Source organism: Bactrocera neohumeralis, chromosome 4, assembly GCF_024586455.1.
Source record: "Bactrocera neohumeralis isolate Rockhampton chromosome 4, APGP_CSIRO_Bneo_wtdbg2-racon-allhic-juicebox.fasta_v2, whole genome shotgun sequence".
Lineage (NCBI taxonomy): Eukaryota > Metazoa > Arthropoda > Insecta > Diptera > Tephritidae > Bactrocera > Bactrocera neohumeralis.
Window position 1 is genome coordinate 13,659,763 of NC_065921.1, and position 20,499 is coordinate 13,680,261.

At 34.7% G+C, this 20,499-nt stretch overlaps 3 protein-coding genes across 9 annotated transcripts in view; all 3 read left to right on the plus strand.

The window, feature by feature from the left end:
- The window catches only part of LOC126754437 (arfGAP with SH3 domain, ANK repeat and PH domain-containing protein), a 29,027-nt gene extending 16,903 nt beyond the window's left edge, over positions 1-12,124 (plus strand). For 6 of the 7 annotated variants that reach the window (XM_050466389.1, XM_050466391.1, XM_050466392.1 and 3 more), the window contains 15 exons: positions 4,139-4,211; positions 4,293-4,438; positions 4,517-4,771; positions 4,912-4,997; positions 5,160-5,602; positions 6,226-6,385; positions 6,445-6,720; positions 6,786-7,269; positions 7,332-7,451; positions 7,523-7,895; positions 7,960-8,475; positions 8,532-8,611; positions 8,972-9,019; positions 9,335-9,580; positions 9,639-12,124. In XM_050466389.1, the coding sequence (XP_050322346.1) occupies positions 4,139-4,211; positions 4,293-4,438; positions 4,517-4,771; positions 4,912-4,997; positions 5,160-5,602; positions 6,226-6,385; positions 6,445-6,720; positions 6,786-7,269; positions 7,332-7,451; positions 7,523-7,895; positions 7,960-8,475; positions 8,532-8,611; positions 8,972-9,019; positions 9,335-9,580; positions 9,639-9,836 (3,504 nt within the window). In that variant the 3' untranslated portion in view covers positions 9,837-12,124. The remainder of the gene's footprint in view (positions 1-4,138; positions 4,212-4,292; positions 4,439-4,516; positions 4,772-4,911; positions 4,998-5,159; positions 5,603-6,225; positions 6,386-6,444; positions 6,721-6,785; positions 7,270-7,331; positions 7,452-7,522; positions 7,896-7,959; positions 8,476-8,531; positions 8,612-8,971; positions 9,020-9,334; positions 9,581-9,638) is intronic. The other variant, XM_050466395.1, reaches the window with a different exon arrangement.
- Positions 12,125-12,729: 605 nt separating this feature from the next.
- LOC126755356 (cullin-4A) lies at positions 12,730-17,448 on the plus strand. The gene is made up of 13 exons (XM_050467867.1): positions 12,730-13,052; positions 13,204-13,733; positions 13,802-14,040; positions 14,107-14,231; positions 14,297-14,632; positions 14,693-14,879; positions 14,944-15,136; positions 15,215-15,351; positions 15,411-15,800; positions 15,861-15,968; positions 16,028-16,198; positions 16,265-16,417; positions 16,510-17,448. Exons 2-13 carry the CDS (start codon positions 13,343-13,345, stop codon positions 16,603-16,605), a joined length of 2,526 nt encoding a protein of 841 aa, XP_050323824.1. The 5' UTR covers positions 12,730-13,052; positions 13,204-13,342; the 3' UTR covers positions 16,606-17,448.
- A 638-nt stretch (positions 17,449-18,086) lies between these two features.
- LOC126755018 (tubulin--tyrosine ligase-like protein 12) lies at positions 18,087-20,479 on the plus strand. The gene is made up of 2 exons (XM_050467276.1): positions 18,087-19,538; positions 19,603-20,479. The coding sequence occupies exons 1-2, from the start codon at positions 18,162-18,164 to the stop codon at positions 20,149-20,151; spliced, it is 1,926 nt and encodes a 641-aa protein (XP_050323233.1). The 5' UTR covers positions 18,087-18,161; the 3' UTR covers positions 20,152-20,479.
- The last annotated feature ends 20 nt before the right edge of the window (positions 20,480-20,499 follow it).

Sequence of the window (20,499 nt, forward strand, 5' to 3'; positions counted from 1 at the left end):
TTTTCCACCTGTTGTTTGCAATTTGTTGAAATTGTCTATTGATCTCTCCTTTTATCGATTCTAGCGGGCTTGGTATTAGCTCCGCCTCGGATTCATTGAGTAAAGCTTCTGCCTTTGCCAACTCGTCTGCTTTTTCGTTACCGAAAATGTTCCTTTGGCCGGGAACCCAGATCAGGTTTAGTTGGAGTTTTTATTTTATTGAGCTTAGTGCTCTCTTGCAGTTGTGAACTATACTGGAATTTGTCATGGGTGAAGCCAATGCCAGGAGGGCCGCCTGGCTGTCCGTAAATATAGTTGCTTTATGTATATTCCCGTGGTTTTCTAATAGAACTTCGCAGGCTTTTTCTATGCCTAGTACTTCTGCTTGGAAGATGCTAGCCGAGTTCGGTAGACGTATAGAGAGAGATATGCCTAGATCAGCGGAGAATAACCCCGTGCCTACTCCGCAGTCCATTTTGGACCCGTCGGTATAGACTGAGGTGGTATCTTCCTCTACTATTGAACCTTTTCTCCATTCTCGTCTAGATGGTATCCTCACCTGGAAGTGTCTATTGAAATCCAGCTTTGGGAGAATGTAGTCTGATTTGTTAATGGTGAACTTATTTAGAATTACACTATGTCCGTAGTTCTGCTGATTCTAACCTCCCAATTCTTTTCTTCTACGACCCACCTCGGCTGGGGTGACGTCAGTGCTTTTAGCGAATTTTGAGTTTTTCCGTCTTGGATCTCAATTTTTTTGTTAAGCATCTCTAAGCGATCTTCACTCGACATACTTTTAGGTATTATAAAAAATTACTTTTCGTACCATTATCCACAATCTGTTGAGTCGATCCATCAGAGATACTGAGATCCTCTGCCACTTCTCTGATGCCAATACTGAATGCTTTGTATCATTTAAATACTAATGTCTGTTCGGTAAATAAAGTAGACCCCCCAAAACTTGTTGTTCAAACCTTTTTATACTCTTGCAACATGTTACAGCGTATAATAGTTTAGTTCACCTAACGATTCTACGTATCACCTAAAATAAAGAGAGATATAGATATAGTGTTATACATATATGTATATGGATATGCATATATGATTAGGATGACGAGACGAGTTGAAGATACAGACAGAATGTATTTTACACATGGGATGGTAGAGAAGGCTTATTGAGAGCCGGGGTAAAAATTGGACGATGTGCGTGGCAGTTCGAAAATAGACGAAATCGGACAACAACCACGCCTACTTCCCATATAGCACAATTTTAAGTTCCACTTGATTCGTTCAGTTCCCAGGACAAAAATCAAGAAGAAATTAAAATAACGGGATAAAACTTTGCACGAATAATGCCTTTAGTGTATGCTACATTATGACCAAAAATTTCCAAATCCAAAGAAAACTGTTCAATCCCCCTGGGTAGATTAAGTGGACCCCAGTATCTATAGTTGACGTTTGACCGTAAATATCGGTCAATGTATCGGATAAACAATTGAAATTTAGAAAGAATCCGTTCCTGATAACATAATCTGTGTGTATCAAAATGAGTTGAATCGGGTTAATGCTTCCCCGAGCATCCATATACTTAATAATAATAATAATACCCAACGATTACCCTCCTCCCGCCCAACCGACGCGAGGGGCGCAATCCGCGAACGAGCGGAATTAGCCGAGTCATAAAAGGCAAGAGAGTTTTAAGCGTTGCGATCTTAAGCTGCTCAGCTACAGAAACAAAAATTTCAACAGCCAAAATTAAGAATTAGATTAAAGTTTATAATTATTAAATGTTACTTGTTAAGAGTAGATAAAATAATTTTTTTAATGGTAAAGAGTGAGTCTGTTAGATCAAATGTGCTGGAATGAAAATTGAAATCATGACATATACGGCGGAATGGTTCGTTTAACTCAAAATTTGTTCTAGAAAATTTTAAAAGTAAGTAAGGGTACTGCCTGGTAGGGCGAGCGGGAACGTTAAAATTAATATCAGATAAGAGAGATGGGCTACAGACTGACCCATTCATGAGTTTTACAAGAAATATTATACCAAGCATCTCCCTACGACTAGCGAGTGTCGGGAGATTTATAAGTTTTAAACGGTTAATGTAAGGGGGAAGATTTAAACTGGAATCCCAATGCAAATGATTTAAGGCAAAAAGTAAAAAATGTTTTTGAACGGACTCTAATTTATCCGAATGGACTTGGTAACTAGGGTTCCAAACCACAGAAGCATACTCCAATATAGGCCTCACCAGAGATGTAAAAAGAATTTTTGTGGTAAGCGGATCTCTAAATTCTTTAGACCAACGTTTAACAAAACTAAGAGCGCCTTTAGCTTTAAAAACCGTGGAAGATACGTGAAGATTAAAATTGAGTTTGGGGTCCATAGTTACTCCCAGATCAACAAAACTGCATACTTGCTCCAACCTAAAGTTTTGTATTGCGTATGAGGTAGGGTCTACAGCTCTACGTGAAAAGCACATCGTTTTACATTTTTTAAGGTTCAATGGCATGTCATTTCTATCACACCAAGAAACTAGGTTGTTTAAGTCTGTTTGCAACTGACATCTTTCGCTGTTTGAAGTATACGTTTTAAAAAGTTTTACATCGTCAGCATATAATAAAACTTTTGAAAACTTAACAACAGATGATATGTCGTTAATAAATAACAAGAACAGAATTGGACCAAGATGGCTACCTTGAGGAACGCCTGAAGGAACATTGATTATGTCAGAAAAAGTATCTTTAAATATGACTTGTTGAATTCTATTACTAAGATAAGAAGCAACCCATTTTAGAAATATTGGTTGAAAACCAAGAAGATCAAGTTTATTCAAAAGAATTGAATGGTTTACTTTATCAAAAGCTTTACTAAAATCTGTATATATAACATCAGTATTCTTATTCTCCCTAAAGCCCGTTGATACATGTGATACAAATTCAAGCAAATTAGTTGTGGTAGATTTCCCTTTACGAAAACCGTGCTGAGAACAAGAAATTAGTGGAGAGATCCGGAAGGTTATGTCGTCTGTTATAATTGCTTCAAAAAGTTTAGGTATTGCAGACAACTTTGCTATTCCCCTATAGTTTTCAATAGATGACCTAAATCCACTCTTATGTAAAGGAATTATAAATGACTTTTTCCATATGGATGGAAATAAGCCTTGCATAAGAGATGAGTTAAATAGTTTTGTTAGGGGTTGGTATATATATTTGGCACATTTCTTAAGAAAGCATAAGGGAATCATATCTGGGCCGTAATTGTATGATTGTTCTAACATATTTAACTGATTTAAGACGTCTGCTTCGGAAATGGTAGGTGCATTAATGACAGAAATCGGACATAACTTGTGCTGATGCGGAACATTTTGTGGAGATTTTGGAGAGTAATTGGACCTAAAGAATTCAGCGAACATATTAGAAATGATGTGATTGTCACTGGACATACTAGACTTATATTTCATAGCGGACGGAAAATTAGAAATCCTGCGTTTGGAGTTGACGAAACCATAAAACAATTTTGGATTACGTATAATATTATTTTTTACTTTATTTATATAATTACTATAACATATTTTGTTAAGTTCAGCAAATTGTATAAATATTTTCGAACATCCAGATGACTTTATACTCCAAATATCGGTCAATATATGAGTTATCTCAATGAGAGCGTGTTTTGCACATAACAATACATCTTTGTGCCAAAAATCATTAAAATTGAGCGAAAACTTGATCTTGCCTCCATATGATAAATATTAGGATTTTCGAACATCCGGCATATGATTGGTGTTTGTGTGTGAGTTACTACATATATGAAACACTGGGACATTTTTTTTACTATGTGGCTTGTTAATAGAATGTGGTATTGGCAAAAATAGATAAAAATCGGTTGGATACTACCCCGACTCCCATATACTACATATAATGATTTTCATTCATTGCTTGGATTTCGATCCTCTGGGTGACGTTTTACACCTTAAAGTATTTCCTTGGTATTGATTCTTCCTTCCTTACTTTTTCTACTTGTTTTCTACACTTTATATGAAGTACTAAGAACTTTCCAGTTCTAAATATAATTATATGCATATAGAAAATTATTGACAAATAATCCTCTTTTTGGCTTATGTTACTTAGAAAACTTTATAATTATTATTTACAGCGTCTCGAATTCGATCGAGAAGGTCTAACGAAATTGAAAAAAGCCGTGAAAGCGATACACAATTCCGGAAACAGTAAGTATTATATAGTATATTGCAGCTGTCATTTGAAGTGGCAGCGATTCATCATATTCAAATATTTTATTTTCAACACAGCACATGTGGACAATGAAATGTTTCTGGTGGGCGCTTTGGAGCGGCTTGGCGGCAAGGTGATTGATCAAGATGAGCCGGATATCGGTGCTGCATTTCTTAAGTTCTCCGTCGTCACAAAGGAGCTTAGCGCTTTAATGAAAACCCTGGTAGGTTTCTGAAAAAACGCGAATTTATTAATTTGCTTAATCGGTTCTTGCTGTTTCCGTTTAATTTTTGATGTACAGATGCAAAACATCAATAACATCATCATGTTTCCGGTGGATTCAATGCTGAAGAGCGAGCTGCGTGGTGTGAAGGGCGACATGAAACGACCTTTCGACAAGGCCGCAAAGGATTACGAAGCGAAATTCATAAAAATCGAAAAAGAGAAAAAGGCGCAAGCCAAAGAGGCAGGCATGGTGCGTACCGAAATCGATGCAGCTGTCGTTGCAGATGAAATGGAAAAGGAACGACGTCTCTATCAGTTGCAAACGTGTGAGGTAAGTGTATGCGTTTACTAGCTCGTGTAAGCATTTTTTCACATTTCTAATTGGTTGTGTATGTTTATTTTTATATTGTTTTGATGATTCCTTTTTATTGCATCGTATCGGATTGCTGCTTTGTGTCGACCACCTTGCAGTATTTATTGAAATATAAGGAAATTAAAACAAAAACTGGTATAGAGCTGCTGCAGCATTTCATCGAGTATTATCACGCGCTAAATAAGTAAGTCAATTGTAATTTATGTACAGTCAAATATGCGTTTGTGTACTGAGTAACGCGCATGCGCTTGTGTTTTGCATACTAATTCGTTTCAATTGTTAATTCATTTGATTGTAATCGTTACTAATTTTTTTTGTATTTTTTTTCATAAAAACTCTCCGCTAGTTACTTCAAGGATGGCTTACAAACGATCGAACACTTTGGCACGTACATTAGCGATTTAAGCGAGAAACTGCAATTGATCAAGCAAAAACAAGATGAAGATCGACGCAGTTTACTCGATTTGCGAACACTATTGCGCAGTACGCCCGATTTTGAGCGAGCGGATAATGCGCCACCGGAGAAGGGTGCCGCTAATGCTGGTGGTTATTCGCTGCACCAATTGCAGGGCGATAAGCATCACGGTGTGACACGCTCAGGTCATCTGTTGAAAAAGAGTGAAGGCAAAGTGCGACGAGTCTGGCAGAAGAGACGTTGTCGTGTAACAGCGGACGGTTTTCTGGACATTTGCCATGCGGATGAGTCGAAGCCGCCAACACGCGTCAATCTATTGACATGCCAAATTAAGCCCGTACCAGATGACAAGCGCGGCTTTGATCTAATCAGTTGTAAGTGCTCTTAAGTAATATGAAAATTACTTATTATTATTATTATTATTATCAGGTTTGCAAATAACAAATAAATTAATTAAATTAATAATTTCGAAATTTCTAATCCCATATACTGGATTTAAAAAATGAAATAAAAAATGTTAATACCAATTTTAATAAAAATTAATAAAAGAAAGACGCGTTTGCGTTCTTTTCCTTCTATCAATTGGTTTAACCTTTGAAAAGGAAAGCTTTTTAATAAAATTTCAACAGAGTTACGCAATTTTTGTCCTATATCCATTTAATTGCTTGTAATTACAGAGTTTCAGTTAGGATTAAATCTTTCCTTTTTTATTCCTTTTCTATCCAGCTTTTAATTTGTAAAATAACTTTTTTTTATTCATTACTCCAATTTGTATATTTAAAAAATATTTAAAAAAAATTGTATTTTAAAATTATTCCTAGATGATCAATAATTTAAAATCGGAATTAAAAATTTAAACATTTTGTTTTTGGTGGCAGAATTAAAAATTTAAATTCTAATTTGAGTTAAAAAACTCGCAACCCTCATTGTTATAGAGTATAAAATATAAATAGCAACAAAGAATTAGTTTTAATTTATATTTGTTGTTTTATTTTAGACAATCGTCCATACCATTTTCAAGCTGAAGATGAGGCAGACCAAAAAGCCTGGATGGCAGTTCTGGCTAACTGCAAAGAGAAGGCTTTAGCTAAAGCATTTCAACATGCGAATCCGCAAATGAGTCCAAGTCTAGTGGAACTTCAAAAGACTGTTATACGGTACATTTGTGTTTTTGAAATTTTATGCATAATTATTTTTAAACATTATTAATTTTCAGATACGTCCAAATGCTACCCGGTAATGATCAGTGTTGCGACTGTGGTTCCCGAAATGATGTCACCTGGATCAGTTTAAATTTCGGCATACTCGTTTGCATACAATGCTCGGGTGTGCATCGTGATCTAGGTGTACACCATTCCCGTATACAAAGCCTCACATTAGACAATTTGACCACAGCAAATCTATTGATTGCGCGCGCCATGGGTAATAGTACACTAAATGACATAATGGAAGCCACGTTGGGGAAGGGTAAACTCACACCAGATAGTACAATGTAGGTGTTTGCTATCACAGATACACAGATTTTTATTTAAACTATGTATTTTCCTTGTTTTTTAGGGAAGAGCGTTATGATTTCATACGCGCAAAATATGTTGCAAAACGTTATGTGATGCGCACGTGTGCAGACGACAATGAATTGCGTTGTGATCTCGAACAAGCTATTGTCAATGCAGATATTAGTCAACTCTTGCAGGTCTGGGCTGAAGGCGCTGACCTTACATGTTGCCTGCCATCGTCAGATGCGGGCGAGACAGCATTGCATTTGGCTGTGTTGCGTGAAATGATGGGTTCCACGTTGCATATTGTCGATTTTCTTATACAGAATATGCCACCAAAGGGTCTTAATAAGTCCACTAATCCGCCAAGTATTATTGACGAGATCGGCAAGAATACCGCATTACATTTGTGTGCGTTACACGATCGTCGTGAATGCATGAAATTGCTGTTACGTTCCGGTGCCGATTACGAACTGCGGAATTCTCAAAATAAAACACCACTCGACATTGCCAAAGAAATGGGTCATAATGCCTGCAAAGAGCTGGTTGGTATTTCAATCGAAATCAAATTTATGTGTTATTTATTTTTATTCTTATTTTGTTACAGATTGAGTGTGCCATGCGGCGCGAAAAGAGCGCCTTTGATCACATCAACACAGATTGGAATTTGCCAAACGAAGATGGATCTACCGATTTCTCTGATGATGACACAATGGTTGATGAGCGGGTAAAAATGAAATTGATCTGAAATATATAAAGACAAGCACTTATTATATATTTCCACTTTCACTTACACAGAAATCGCGTTCTCGTCCACCTAGCTTTGCTGGCGGCGATTCGCCGGTGTTGCGATCTCGTTCCTCAACTTGTGATTCAATACAAAGCAGTTCTAGTCCAATTGCCAACTGCCCAAGTCGACAGTTCACATTACCGTCCGGTGTACCCGCCTATCCACAATCGGCGGGCACTTCGCCAAAGCAACATGTAGCAATGGGTCAGTATTTAAGTGGTGGTGCCGTTATTGATAGCGTTGGACGTGGTTGCACCATCGCTGGAGGTGGTGGCGGTTCCAGTCCGAGTTCTGCCTCAAGTCAAAGTGGACGAATTTCTAGAAGCATTGCCAGCAGTGAGCTGGTGCACATACCAGGCGCTCGTAAGTCAACATCTGCAGGTAATAAAAACCTAGAACGAATTTATCAAAGGTATATATAATTTGTGTTTAATTATATACATAGCAAATATGAATTCGCTAAAAAAGCGCACAGCACCGGCTCCACCGCCTGGTGTGACATCAACTGCTAATACAACAACGACCAATTCTATGTATGGCACATTGCCTCATCCACCGCGACATTCTCAAAATTTTGATACAACCGATTTACGAAATCTAAATCATAAAAATCAGTCGATGGATGTGGTATATGGTACACTGCCGCATTTGCGTTCAGTGGATAGCAGCCCACGTATCAGCGGCAGTCATGGTGCCATGCATAGTTTTTACGATCGCTATGATAAGACACAAGTTGTGTCCCAAGATCCGAATGGCGGTAGTGGAGGTGGTGGTAATATAATACCAGTTCTCACAACATTCGGTCACAAACGCTCGCCTAGCGGTGAATCTGTGAATCGCAACATCCACTTGGCTGGCGCAAAATTGGTACTACCGCCTGCGGGTGAAATTCCTCAACTGAAGCACGTTGATAAATCTGCTTTAACACGTCCGAAAATTCCACCACCAGGACCGCCGCAAGGTAGGTGCACTATTTAAGAAAGTTAAAAAAATACTTACATATATGTTTTATCATAGAACGTGATATTTCTAATGGGCAATCAAATGAGAGTATTTGTTCTCTGGAGGATACAGGACCCATTGCGCCACCCAGAAAGGTAAGAAACTATGTTTATTTAGAATAAATTCTTAGCACATTTGTGCACTTTAAAAACTAAAAACTATTCATCCTGAGAACACCTGTAAGATTTTTTACATGAAATATCGTTATTGTTAAAATATAAAATATTTATATTGTCGAAAAAAAACAATTTACATTGTTCATAAGTATTTTTTGCATTAGAGAAACCAAACATTCGGAACATCGTCATTAACATTTTTTTTTTTAATAATTTTACGGTTAAAACTTCAAATCGTACATATCATAAAAATTCATTGCAAAAATTTACTAAACAGATATACATATTTTAAAATCTTCTGTAAAATTTACTGAATTAAAAATTATAATCAATTTACAGCGCAAAATAACAAATCTATTGAGAATATCCCAACCAAGTGAAGAGACGGTAAAGAGTTCACCATTTGTTTTAATTAATCTTTATGTCTGTTCTTTTGTTGTTCTTTTTAAAATTTGTGTATATTTTTGATAAAGTTTTGTCTTCTTGAAAGCGCCTCTCTAATGCCATCAATAATAACAATAAAAAAGCAAACGCAAACTTTTGCTCAGCTTGCGATGCAATAAATACCGTGCGAAAGTAATCCATCGCTAAACTCTTAAACTCATTCAGCTTGAAGGATATGCTTTGGTTCTACTAAATATTGTGTTTTAAAGCAAAAAAAGTTTCAAGTAACTAACTTTTTACCTATGTTTGTTTACACAGCTCATCAACCAATCAATGAATTATAGTGATTACGAGCCCTGGCATACAGAATTAGACTCCTCCGGTGTTGGCGGCGGCCATGGCGGTGGTGATGGCAACGGCCGTGGTGGCAGTGGCAGTAGCGGTGGTGGCTTAGATAACTCCGCCGACTCTAATCTGTCAAGTGATAATGATCGTATTAGTTCTTCGCCAGACAATCAATTAAAGAGCGGCTCAAGCAACAGCGGTGGTGGAAAATTCAATTATGTATGTAGAATTTTGGACATTATAAACTTGATATATTTCATAACTCTCTAACAAACAGAATGGACACCGTCGCTGTCGCGCTTTGTATGATTGCGCTGCTGATAATGATGATGAGCTAGAATTCAAGGAAGGGGAGATATTAATCGTGCTTAACGAACGCACAGATGATGAAAATTGGATGGAAGGTGTGATTGAGGGTGATCCCTCACGGCATGGCATGTTTCCAGTCAGTTTTGTGCATATGCTACCTGATTAAATGGCATAATAGGTATACAATGATGGCGATGGATAATATATCGCAAAGGAATGCCACGCATTATCCCAACGACTTACTCAGTGTAAAAGTGAAGCGAAAGGAAAAGCAAATTGCGGTAAACCTAAGTAATAATGACGCACAGACCAAAACGTATTATAACTGTATACTAAATGTAATATGAAAACAATGAAAAACTTTAAATATTTCTTTGCTAGATGATAAAGAAAATGCTACTACTACCATTTGCTTTATATACTATTGTCCTGGTGATATGCTAATAATAATAAATATATACTCATAGATTTATTCATGATGCAATAAGGAATGCATTATTTGCGATAGTGTTTACAGCTATAAAATATAAAATACCTATTAAAATTTCCATGATGGTGATGCAAGTGTTGATTATTGAATATATGTGCGGCTATTTATTCATGCATGCGACACATTTAATTTTGTCTTACGAAAGAATGCCTAAGAGCGAATTTGAAATAGTTGAATTAGTTATATATTTTTTAAATTGGTTAAAATTTTTAATTGAAGTTAAATAGAAATTCGTATTTACGACGAATTAGAAAAAATAATGCTCGATTTTCCAATAAATTTTAGACTCAAAACATATCGACATACTGAAAATCATGTATTAAAAGTCATTCAGTTTATCAGCAAGAATCTTGCAGTATTCATATTCGCAATTTTATTTCGTAAATATTTACATTATATGTGAAACATTAGAATATAAAAGTCGTGCATGTTTATAAGAAACATTTAACCAATATTTATACGTGTCAACAAAGAATTTTGAAATAAATGTTTAAAGATACTAAAAAGCAAATTTATTGCATCTGTTAGCATTCATGTTGATTCTTATTGTACATTGTCGCTGTTATCAAAGAAATGTATAAGCTTGTCTGCAGAGTGTCTAATATTATTGTGCTGCCATAGCAAGAAAAAAATTTATAATTAAAATAAAAATGATAAAAAAGTAATTTCATTGCTTAACAAAACAGGAGGAGTTAACACGTATTGCAAGTCCTCAATATAAATACAAGTTGGTATGACTTTTGCAGCCTAGTATCACATACTTCATTATTATAAAAATAAAATGTTTTAGTACTGCTTACACAACTAAATTAAATCAAAGGAATGCATATGTTAATAAAGTCAAAGCTTACAGAAAAGTTTATATAATTAATAAAAAAAAATAAAAACATTATGTATTCATAGTATATAACAAAGTTATTTCCAACGTTAAAACATGCAAAAGTAAAGGAAAATTTATCTTTAATTGTAAAGTATTAGCGATTAGAAACAAATACATATAAAAAATCAAATCAAAACTGTTGTACCTACAGTTGTGTATCGAAATTGTAAAGATATTTGTAGAAAACTATAGATTGTAAAATAATTATGATTTAGGTCCTATTTACATACATATGTATATTTATAATTTTTTATCTGCATAATGCATCTCATGTATATGATTTACCTTTATATGCTTTATATTTTTTTTATCTAAATGGTTTTGAAACAAAACTTTTGTACTATATTTTACTTAGGTTGTCAGCGTCGTTTTTAAGTTCTACTGGTTTTATGCGTTTTATTCTTCATAATTCATATTTTATCAACGCATATTTCCTTTTCATATTCCTTGCATTTGTAGGTACGTATGTATATGTACATATCGACAGAATGTGTTTTATACTTATACTCGCTTCAGTATTCATCAACTGTAATCATTACTATTAGCACTATTATATTATAGCGACTATCAAAAAATGAAATCTTCAAAGTTACTGTCTGTATACAAAACGATAAACTAAAAGTATCATTATATAATTATTTAATTTATATTTTAATAGATCAATAATATATTTATATATTTTACTAAGCAAAGCCTACACAATGACAACTAAGTACACTGTTTATTATGTCACAAAGATAATATTATAATTAAAGGTTGTTATTGTGTTGCCTGCATGTTTGTATATTTATCCCAAAGTCATACTCACACTATATTCAGTAATGTATTCTATATTTATTATCAGTTTTATTTTTTAATTATTGAATAAATGTAGAAGAAGTAAGTTGTTCGATGTCCAAAAAAATTGTTAGGAGGTTAAACCAACATTTAAGTGTACACATATATTTGTATATATTTTCCTTGCCCTTTGAATAGTTTCTAATAGTTACTAGCTGTGGTAAAGTTATATGAGAATAAAGTTAAAGTACACATGGATATGAACAAAAAATTAAATAAACAAATGGTTGAATTATCATGATCTGAATGAACTCGTGTTTTATTGCAAGTAGTGGGCTTAAGGGGGCATACCATTTAATAATTTATTACAAATTTGAAAATAATGTTTTGTTATTTATAAATTATAAAGTTCGCTTAAATGTTTTTTTTCGTATCTATATGATTTTTGGTTTAACAAATTACAACATAATATGCGATACTATTATGTATCGCATAATATATGAGATACTATTGATTAAAACTAATGAAACCATTAATTTATATTTTTTATAAACAAATAGCATTTTATAATTTGAATAAAAAAAAAACGTTTATCAGCACTATTAAAGAACGTCAGCTGAAAGGTGTCTGTAGTTAAGAAGAAGAAGAAGAACCAATGCCGCGCCACTCCAGTCATAAACATTATTATGCTGCCATCCAATTAGAATAATGAATTTTCCAATATGACCTTAACATTCAAACCGAAAAAGAATCAATCATTTTAAGTATAATGACATGTAGTACAATAAGCGGTAGTAGCACGCTTTAACAAATTATCTTCCATTTTAAATAAATTTTTATTTTCAAATGTCATTGCATGTATTACATAAAATTGAGTATTGTGCCTAGTTTTGTGGGTCTGGCAGCGATAGCATCGACATCAAAAGCAGCAGCAGCAGCACCAGCAGCGGTAGTGATTGAAAGAAAATAAAGACATATTTTACAATTGGATTTTCGGCATTATAATATAAATAATAGATGTTTTGTATATGGTTTAAATTAATCTGAAAGATTTTGAAGTGTGTTTACAGTATTCAGTGCGGTATTATAAAATTTTGCAGCACGTTTTGCATATGAAAAAAACTGTTAGGGTGGTAGTCCGTACGATATACGACGGCAATCAGGCATCCAGCTGAAGTACCACCATCCATTTGCGAACGTCAGAGTAGTAGTAGAAGCGTAAAGTTATATCGAAGGTGAGAAAAATTCGCCAATGCGGAAGCAAATGAAATAAAATTATTTGTAACCCAGGCAACTTTACATCGTTTCGATATGATGTAAAAATTGTTTATATTACATTTGATTTCATACTGTTTTTTTATTTATAATCTATAATAATATTTCCAGGTTTTTTTTTCGTGTCCAGAGCTTTATTTGACTTGTATTTAAAGTGGTGATAGTTTCTTGAATAAAGCAAACAGTAATAGTAGGGCTGTAAATACCGCCGTCACCATTAGCGCCGCTGGTGCAGTGCGGAGAGCGAACTATGAGCGCCGCTAAAAAATACAAACTTATGGACACAAATGACCAATTGCAGGATACTGAGAATTACACAAGCAATCGTTTAAGAAAACAAGGAGACAGTCATTTTTATAGTCCCTCCACGTCGGCTCGTTGTGCTTTGGGACAAAATTTGAATCAACCTTCGGCAACGTCAACTTCACAACTACCGTTCAACATGAACAATAGTAATAGCAATTATGGCATCGGTAACAATACAAATGGTGAAAGACGTGCCAATTTTTCGATGTTAGATGGGGCACATATGAACGATCACCGTTCAGCCACAACTACCTCAGCGTACTTCAATAAGATGGGCGCAAATAATGCCTCGAAACCGGGAGATGTTAAAAAAATTGTAATAAAAAACTTCAAAGGTAAGTTAATGAAAATTAAAAATATTTTGATGCTCATAAATACAAACTATTTTTGTTTATATAAATAGTGAAACCTACACTGCCGGACAATTATTCGGAACATACATGTGAAAAATTGCAGGAAGCAGTTGTTGCAATTCAACAATCAAAGCCAATTAGGTACTCATTGGAAGAACTTTATCAAGCTGTAGAAAATATGTGCAGCCATAGGATGGACGCGCAGTTATATGGAAAACTTAGAGAACTTACTGAAGCTCATGTGAAACGTAATGTCGAATCCTTTACAGGGGGAAGCATGGACAAATTGGTAAATATAGAATGTTATTATTAATTAAATTTTTTATTAATTTTTTGTAACATTTTGGCTTGTTAGGTATTCTTAAAAAAGATAAATGGTTGGTGGCTGTCGTTTTGTCAGCAAATGATTATGATGCGCAGTATATTTTTATATTTGGATCGGACATATGTTTTACAGAATCCTACCGTACATTCAATTTGGTGAGTTGCAAAATAAATTGAAAATTATTATGCATTTATAATTTCTTTATATTTCTGACCAATAGGGACATGGGTCTGGATCTTTTTCGTACTCATATAGCCATGAACGATCAAGTGCAAAAACGTACGGTGGAAGGTATACTTATGTTAATCGAAAAAGAGCGAACAGGCGATGCGATAGATAGGGGATTGCTCAAGAGTCTTGTTAGAATGTTATGTGATTTACAAATTTATATTAGCGCATTCGAAGATAAATTCCTGATTGCAACAAAACAATTATACCAAGCCGAGGGACAACGTAAAATGCAAGAACTTGATGTGCCCGAATATCTGCGCCATGTCGACAAACGATTAGCCGAGGAAAACGAACGTCTTTTGCACTATCTAGACTCTAGTACTAAGTAAATTGTGTGATTGTTTTTGAAAATGTTGAGCTTGATTTGTTATTGCAAATATTTCAGATATCCATTGATTTATACTGTAGAAAAGGAGTTACTCGCTGAACACCTCACACACATCTTACAAAAAGGTCTGGACACACTACTGGAGGAGAATAGACTGAGTGATCTCACGCTCTTGTACAGCCTTTTAAGTCGAGTCAAAAACGGTACCGCCGAACTGTGTGGCAACTTCAATGGCTTTATTAAGGTAGATCTTTAAATTATTAAAATTTTACAGTTGTCTATTAAATTGATACATTTGATTTTTGTAGAAAAAAGGACGCACTATTGTCATTGATCCAGAAAAGGATAAAAGTATGGTGCAGGATTTATTGGACTTTAAAGACAAGATGGATGTGATTGTGCGCAATTGCTTTGAACACAATGAAAAATTCACGAATTCCTTGCGAGAAGCTTTTGAGTTCTTCATAAATCAGCGCGCCAATAAACCAGCCGAATTAATAGGTATGTTTGAGGGCGATAATTATTTACAAGTAATAAAACTATAAATACCCACAATACTAATAATGCTACTAACATTAGCCAAATATGTGGATATGAAGCTGCGTGCTGGAAATAAAGAAGCCACCGAAGAAGAGTTGGAACAGATACTTGACAAAATCATGGTGCTATTTCGATTTATTCACGGCAAAGATGTATTCGAGGCATTTTATAAGAAGGTAAATAAACACAACCAACAAGGCTTATGGATTCCTTATTTTATTAATATAATTTTTAGGATTTGGCCAAACGCTTACTTGTGGGAAAGTCTGCATCGGTGGATGCGGAAAAGAGTATGTTGTCCAAATTGAAGCAAGAATGTGGTGGTGGATTCACTTCAAAATTGGAAGGCATGTTCAAGGATATGGAACTGAGCCGAGATATTAATATTGCTTTTAAGCAATATGTCGCAAATATGGATCGCGAAATAACAAGTATGGATTTGACTGTTAATATTCTTACCATGGGCTATTGGCCTACATACCCGCTAACAGAAGTCACTATGCCACCACAACTTGTGAAGCCGCAACAAGTTTTCAATAAATTTTACTTGGCTAAGCACAGTGGTAGAAAGCTGCAATGGCAGCCTACACTAGGCAATTGTGTGCTCAAAGCTCAGTTTGATGCGGTATGCGATGCTTTATTAAATGTGTAACAATAATTAGTTTTCTCTTTTCTGTTTAAAAAGGGGCCTAAAGAATTGCTGGTTTCATTGTTTCAAGGGCTTGTGCTGTTACTGTTCAATGACAAAAACGCATTAAGTTTCGAAGAGATCGTTGCTGCTACAAATATTGAGGTAACACTCACACATTTTTATTGTCTAGTGGAAGGTAAAATATGTTTTTCCTTTTAAAGGATGGCGAGCTACGTAGAACATTACAGTCATTAGCTTGCGGACGCGCGCGTGTTATTACTAAAACACCAAAGGGCCGTGAGGTTGAGAATAAAGATTTGTTCCAGTATAATAACGAATTTACCAATAAATTGTTCCGTATCAAAATTAATCAAATTCAAATGAAAGAAACGGTATGACAGATTTTTTATGTTTGATAAAACAATTATTTTGTTATTTATTGCTATTTTTAATTTTAGACGGAGGAGCAAAAAGCTACAGAGGAACGTGTATTCCAAGATCGACAGTACCAAATTGATGCAGCCATTGTGAGGATAATGAAAATGCGTAAAACGCTTAGTCATAACTTACTAATCGGTGAACTTTTCAATCAACTTACGTTTCCCGTTAAGGTAATAAGAAAACTTTCGGTTAAAATACTATTCATAGCTATTTGTCTATGACCACTTCTCAATAAATCTTTTTTATGTCTACATCTCTCCAGCCTGCTGATTTGAAGAAACGGATTGAATCACTTATAGATCGCGATTACATGGAGCGCGATAAAGATAATCAAAATCAATATAATTACGTTGCATAAATTATAATTTATAAGGCTACTTACAGCTGTTGGAAACGTTCAGAAGCACGCCCATTTTCCATGATACCCATTTTACGAGTATACTCTATTTCATTTGAAATTGAAAAAAAAAATCAAAGCATCAACATGAGCGTTTATACACATCATATTTTGCTTTACGAACAGTTCCAACCTCTTTGTTTACGTATAATGGAAGCATCTCCGTCTCCGGCCTAAATGAATTCAATATAACAATTTTCAATCGAGCTAGGTGTGCAACAAAGTTCTATGCTCTAGCTTAGTTTGGATCTGTGAGTAAGGACTGATTTGCACAATATACGAATATGCAGAAAAGAAGCGGAAGTTAAACCCCAAGAAGCAGTGTCCGTTCGACGTATAAATAATTGAATTACAAACATATATCTATTAGTTTTCTTTTATAACTTCTTGCATAATGCAACTGTGTTTGATATAAATATCGATTAAAATTAAGTAATTTCTTATGTATGTTCCCAGATAGACACATGTATACACCTGTTGCTATTGGCTTCTCTTGAAATCTAACTTTAGTGCAGTGCAGAGAAGTTGTAATTATACAAACGACATGCTAGAAAATTTGCGAAAAAAAGATATTTTTTAAAATTTTGAATGTGAAATAAGTGGGGGGAAGTAAGTAGATGCTTATGCGTAGATATGTTTAGTGTTAAATGAGTTAATATAATTCGAATGAACGCGTTGGTTGGCGAAACAAAAACTTGTTCTCTTTTTATAATTTAAATCGTAGTGTATTACATATAATAATAAATTCGAAGAAAAAACTATACATAAATGTAATTTTAATAATAAAAGATTTGAGAACGTGAATATTTGATTTATGCTAATGTATTTAGTTGAAGACTTAAAAGTGGAGCAGCTTTCGAGGAGGTGACTTACGATGAAATCCTTGTGTGGACAACTTTTTTATTTCACGAGGTACCTCCATGTTATTTGACAGGGATTATTGTTAAAGACAATGGTCCAATCTCCGAAGGAATTGCTCAGTTCGGACCACTGTATCATATAGCTGACATACAAACAGACTGATCAAATTCTAGTTTTTGTATGGAAAATTTTTTACTTGTGAAGGGTATTACAACTTCGGTGCAACTGAAGTTAACGTTTTTTTGTTATTAAGTTATTTTTATCACACTTTTCGTTAATATATTTATTTAAATTGTTGTGTTTTTTGCGTTACTGTAAGTAAAACTCCTAAATTGATATTTACTTCCTCCTTTAAAATCTTAAATTAACGTTCAGAAATAATAACTTTCAAATTAAAGTTTCAAAACCAACTCCTTTTAAGATATTTATGCATATTTAAGTATAAATGTACTATTCAATAATTCTTTATTTACAAAAAATTAATTGTTTAATTGTACAATTGTATTTAGTTTATCAATTTCACAGAAAACATGGCTGGTAACCTTAATATAACCTAACAAATTTCTTTTGATAACAGCATATACCACACTGGTCGCCGGTCAGTGAAATTCACGTACTACTGCTTACTATTATATTGTATATTATTGTAAATACAAATGGATGGTGTTAATTTGTTCACACAATTCGTGGCCCATCATAAACCACAATTGGAATCGTCTGGTGTGCCACAACATTTTTGGAAATCCTTGCATCGTAAATTAGTAAAGGAAATTTTTGATGCCGGCATATCGCTACAATTATTGTTGATTGATTACGATGGAGATGAAGAAAATGGCTCAGAAGCACCAGTTGTTAGTGCAAACAGCATTACAACGCCAGTCGCAGAGGAACCACGTCCAATGTTTGCCCTTACGGTAGCTCGTGAAGGTGGAATTAAGGCCGCGGATCCAGATGCTATATATCTCATTGATCACGCCTGGACATTCCGTATGAATATGGCTAGACAGCAACTAACACAACATGAACAGTTAACGGATCGTATGTGTGCCATAATGGGTGTCGATATTGATGACGAAGATCGCATTGATCAAGTCTTGGTTAAAATGTGGCGTTACTGTCTTTCATATACTATTGCCAGTAATGGTCTATCTGATGAAGAACGACTTCCTATTTGGTATGTGATGGATGAAGTTGGTTCCGCCGTAAGCCACTCGGATGATCCTAATTTTCGTGTAGTTCCGTTTCTATACCTAAATAACCAAACAACGTATAGCCTACTTTTTCCTATACGTGATTGTGCTTATGAAGAATATGTAACGCGTGATTTTGTAGAATATGTGAGCAGGGATAAAGCAGAACGCGAAGCTCTATTATTGCCATGGCGTGCTACTGATCTACGTGAAAACTCTTTTATGCAAGTTGAACCTGATTCAGAATACTTTTCCACTGGTCATATACCTGAAACGTTCCCTGAAGGAGACACTGCTCTATTAAAACCTCAAGTAAATCGTAATCAACCACTAAAGGTTTATAGTGAATATGAAGTGTTAAGCGCACATCTGACTGATCCTTGTTTTCAATTAGTTGGCAATCAATCCGAAGCTGATGTGCTTTGGTTGACACATCACTATAAGGACTTTGCGGAATTAGCCCTTAATACGCCGAACAAGTTTATAAATCAATTCCCTTATGAATATGTTCTGACAATCAAAGATTTACTGGCAATTACGGGGAGGCGTGCAGCACAGGAACATCACAATCCTTCTACATTGGAGACATATCCTCGCTGGCTGCCAACAACATTTAACCTAAAGACGGAATTGCTACAATTTGCATCATATTATCAACATCGTATTGCAAGGGGTCTTGATAATCACTGGATTGTGAAACCATGGAATTTAGCGCGTGGAATGGACACCGACATAACGGACAATATTGTACAAATTGTACGACTGCCGATAACTGGACCGAAAGTCGCCCAAAAATATATCGAACGGCCGGTATTATTTAAACGTACTGAACTAGACGCTGAGGTAAAATTGTATTGCATATAACTCAATTTCTTTACAAAACTGTTAACTTCCACATTTTTTAAAGGTTAAATTTGATATACGCTATGTGATATTGGTTAAGAGTTTTCAACCACTGGAAGCTTACATACATAGAAAATTCTTTCTACGATTTGCTAATAAGTCATTTAGTCTAAATAACTTCGATGACTATGAACAACACTTCACTGTAATGAATTATCATGAAGAGGCAGAGTTGCGACACATAAAATGTGAAGATTTCTTGGGTTATTGGAAGGAGCAGTATCCAAGACATGATTGGTCAACAATTCAAAAGGACATATGTTTGATGTTACATGAGATACTAACTTGTGCATCCAAGCGCCCGCCTCCATGTGGTATACCGCCTTGTCAGCAATCTCGTGCACTTTATGCCGCCGACATAATGCTTGAATGGGAAAAAACAGATGAAGATAAAACATGTCAAATGACACCCAAATTGTTGGAGATCAATTGGACACCGGATTGTAAGCGTGCATGTGATTACTATCCAGATTTCTTTAATGATATTTTCAAATTACTCTTCCTCGATGAGACTAATAATGAAAGTTTTCTGCAATTGGAAGCGAGCTCTTAGCTACGATTAATAAACTGCCTAAAGGTTCAAAGTATTTATAATAAATTCATTTAAATAAAAAATAAAGGGCAGCAAAATAAGTAAAAATAATTAAAAGTTTTATGAAGTAATATTGTGATATATTGAAAAATTTTAAACTCTGGTTTTCTGCATTAATATCATATATGTACATCATATACATTAATTATAATTTGTACTTTAAAGAAAATACAAAAAATTCTAAAAGGTGTTAATAAATATTTATTATTACTTATAAGGGTTAAGAAAGAAGGTAAATAAAAAAATGCAACTCAAAAGTGCATTTCAGCCTATTTTGCTGACTTTCACTGAACATACCTTTTAGACGTT

Bases quoted from the DNA above. Each gene is read 5' to 3' on its own strand.
- LOC126755356 (XM_050467867.1), top strand. From the start codon at position 13,343: ATGAGCGCCGCTAAAAAATACAAACTTATGGACACAAATGACCAATTG. The intron at 14,041-14,106 runs GTAAATATAGAA...TTGGCTTGTTAG, and splicing joins GGGGAAGCATGGACAAATTG to GTATTCTTAAAAAAGATAAA. The intron at 14,633-14,692 runs GTAAATTGTGTG...CAAATATTTCAG, and splicing joins TATCTAGACTCTAGTACTAA to ATATCCATTGATTTATACTG.
- LOC126755018 (XM_050467276.1), top strand. From the start codon at position 18,162: ATGGATGGTGTTAATTTGTTCACACAATTCGTGGCCCATCATAAACCA. The intron at 19,539-19,602 runs GTAAAATTGTAT...CATTTTTTAAAG, and splicing joins GTACTGAACTAGACGCTGAG to GTTAAATTTGATATACGCTA.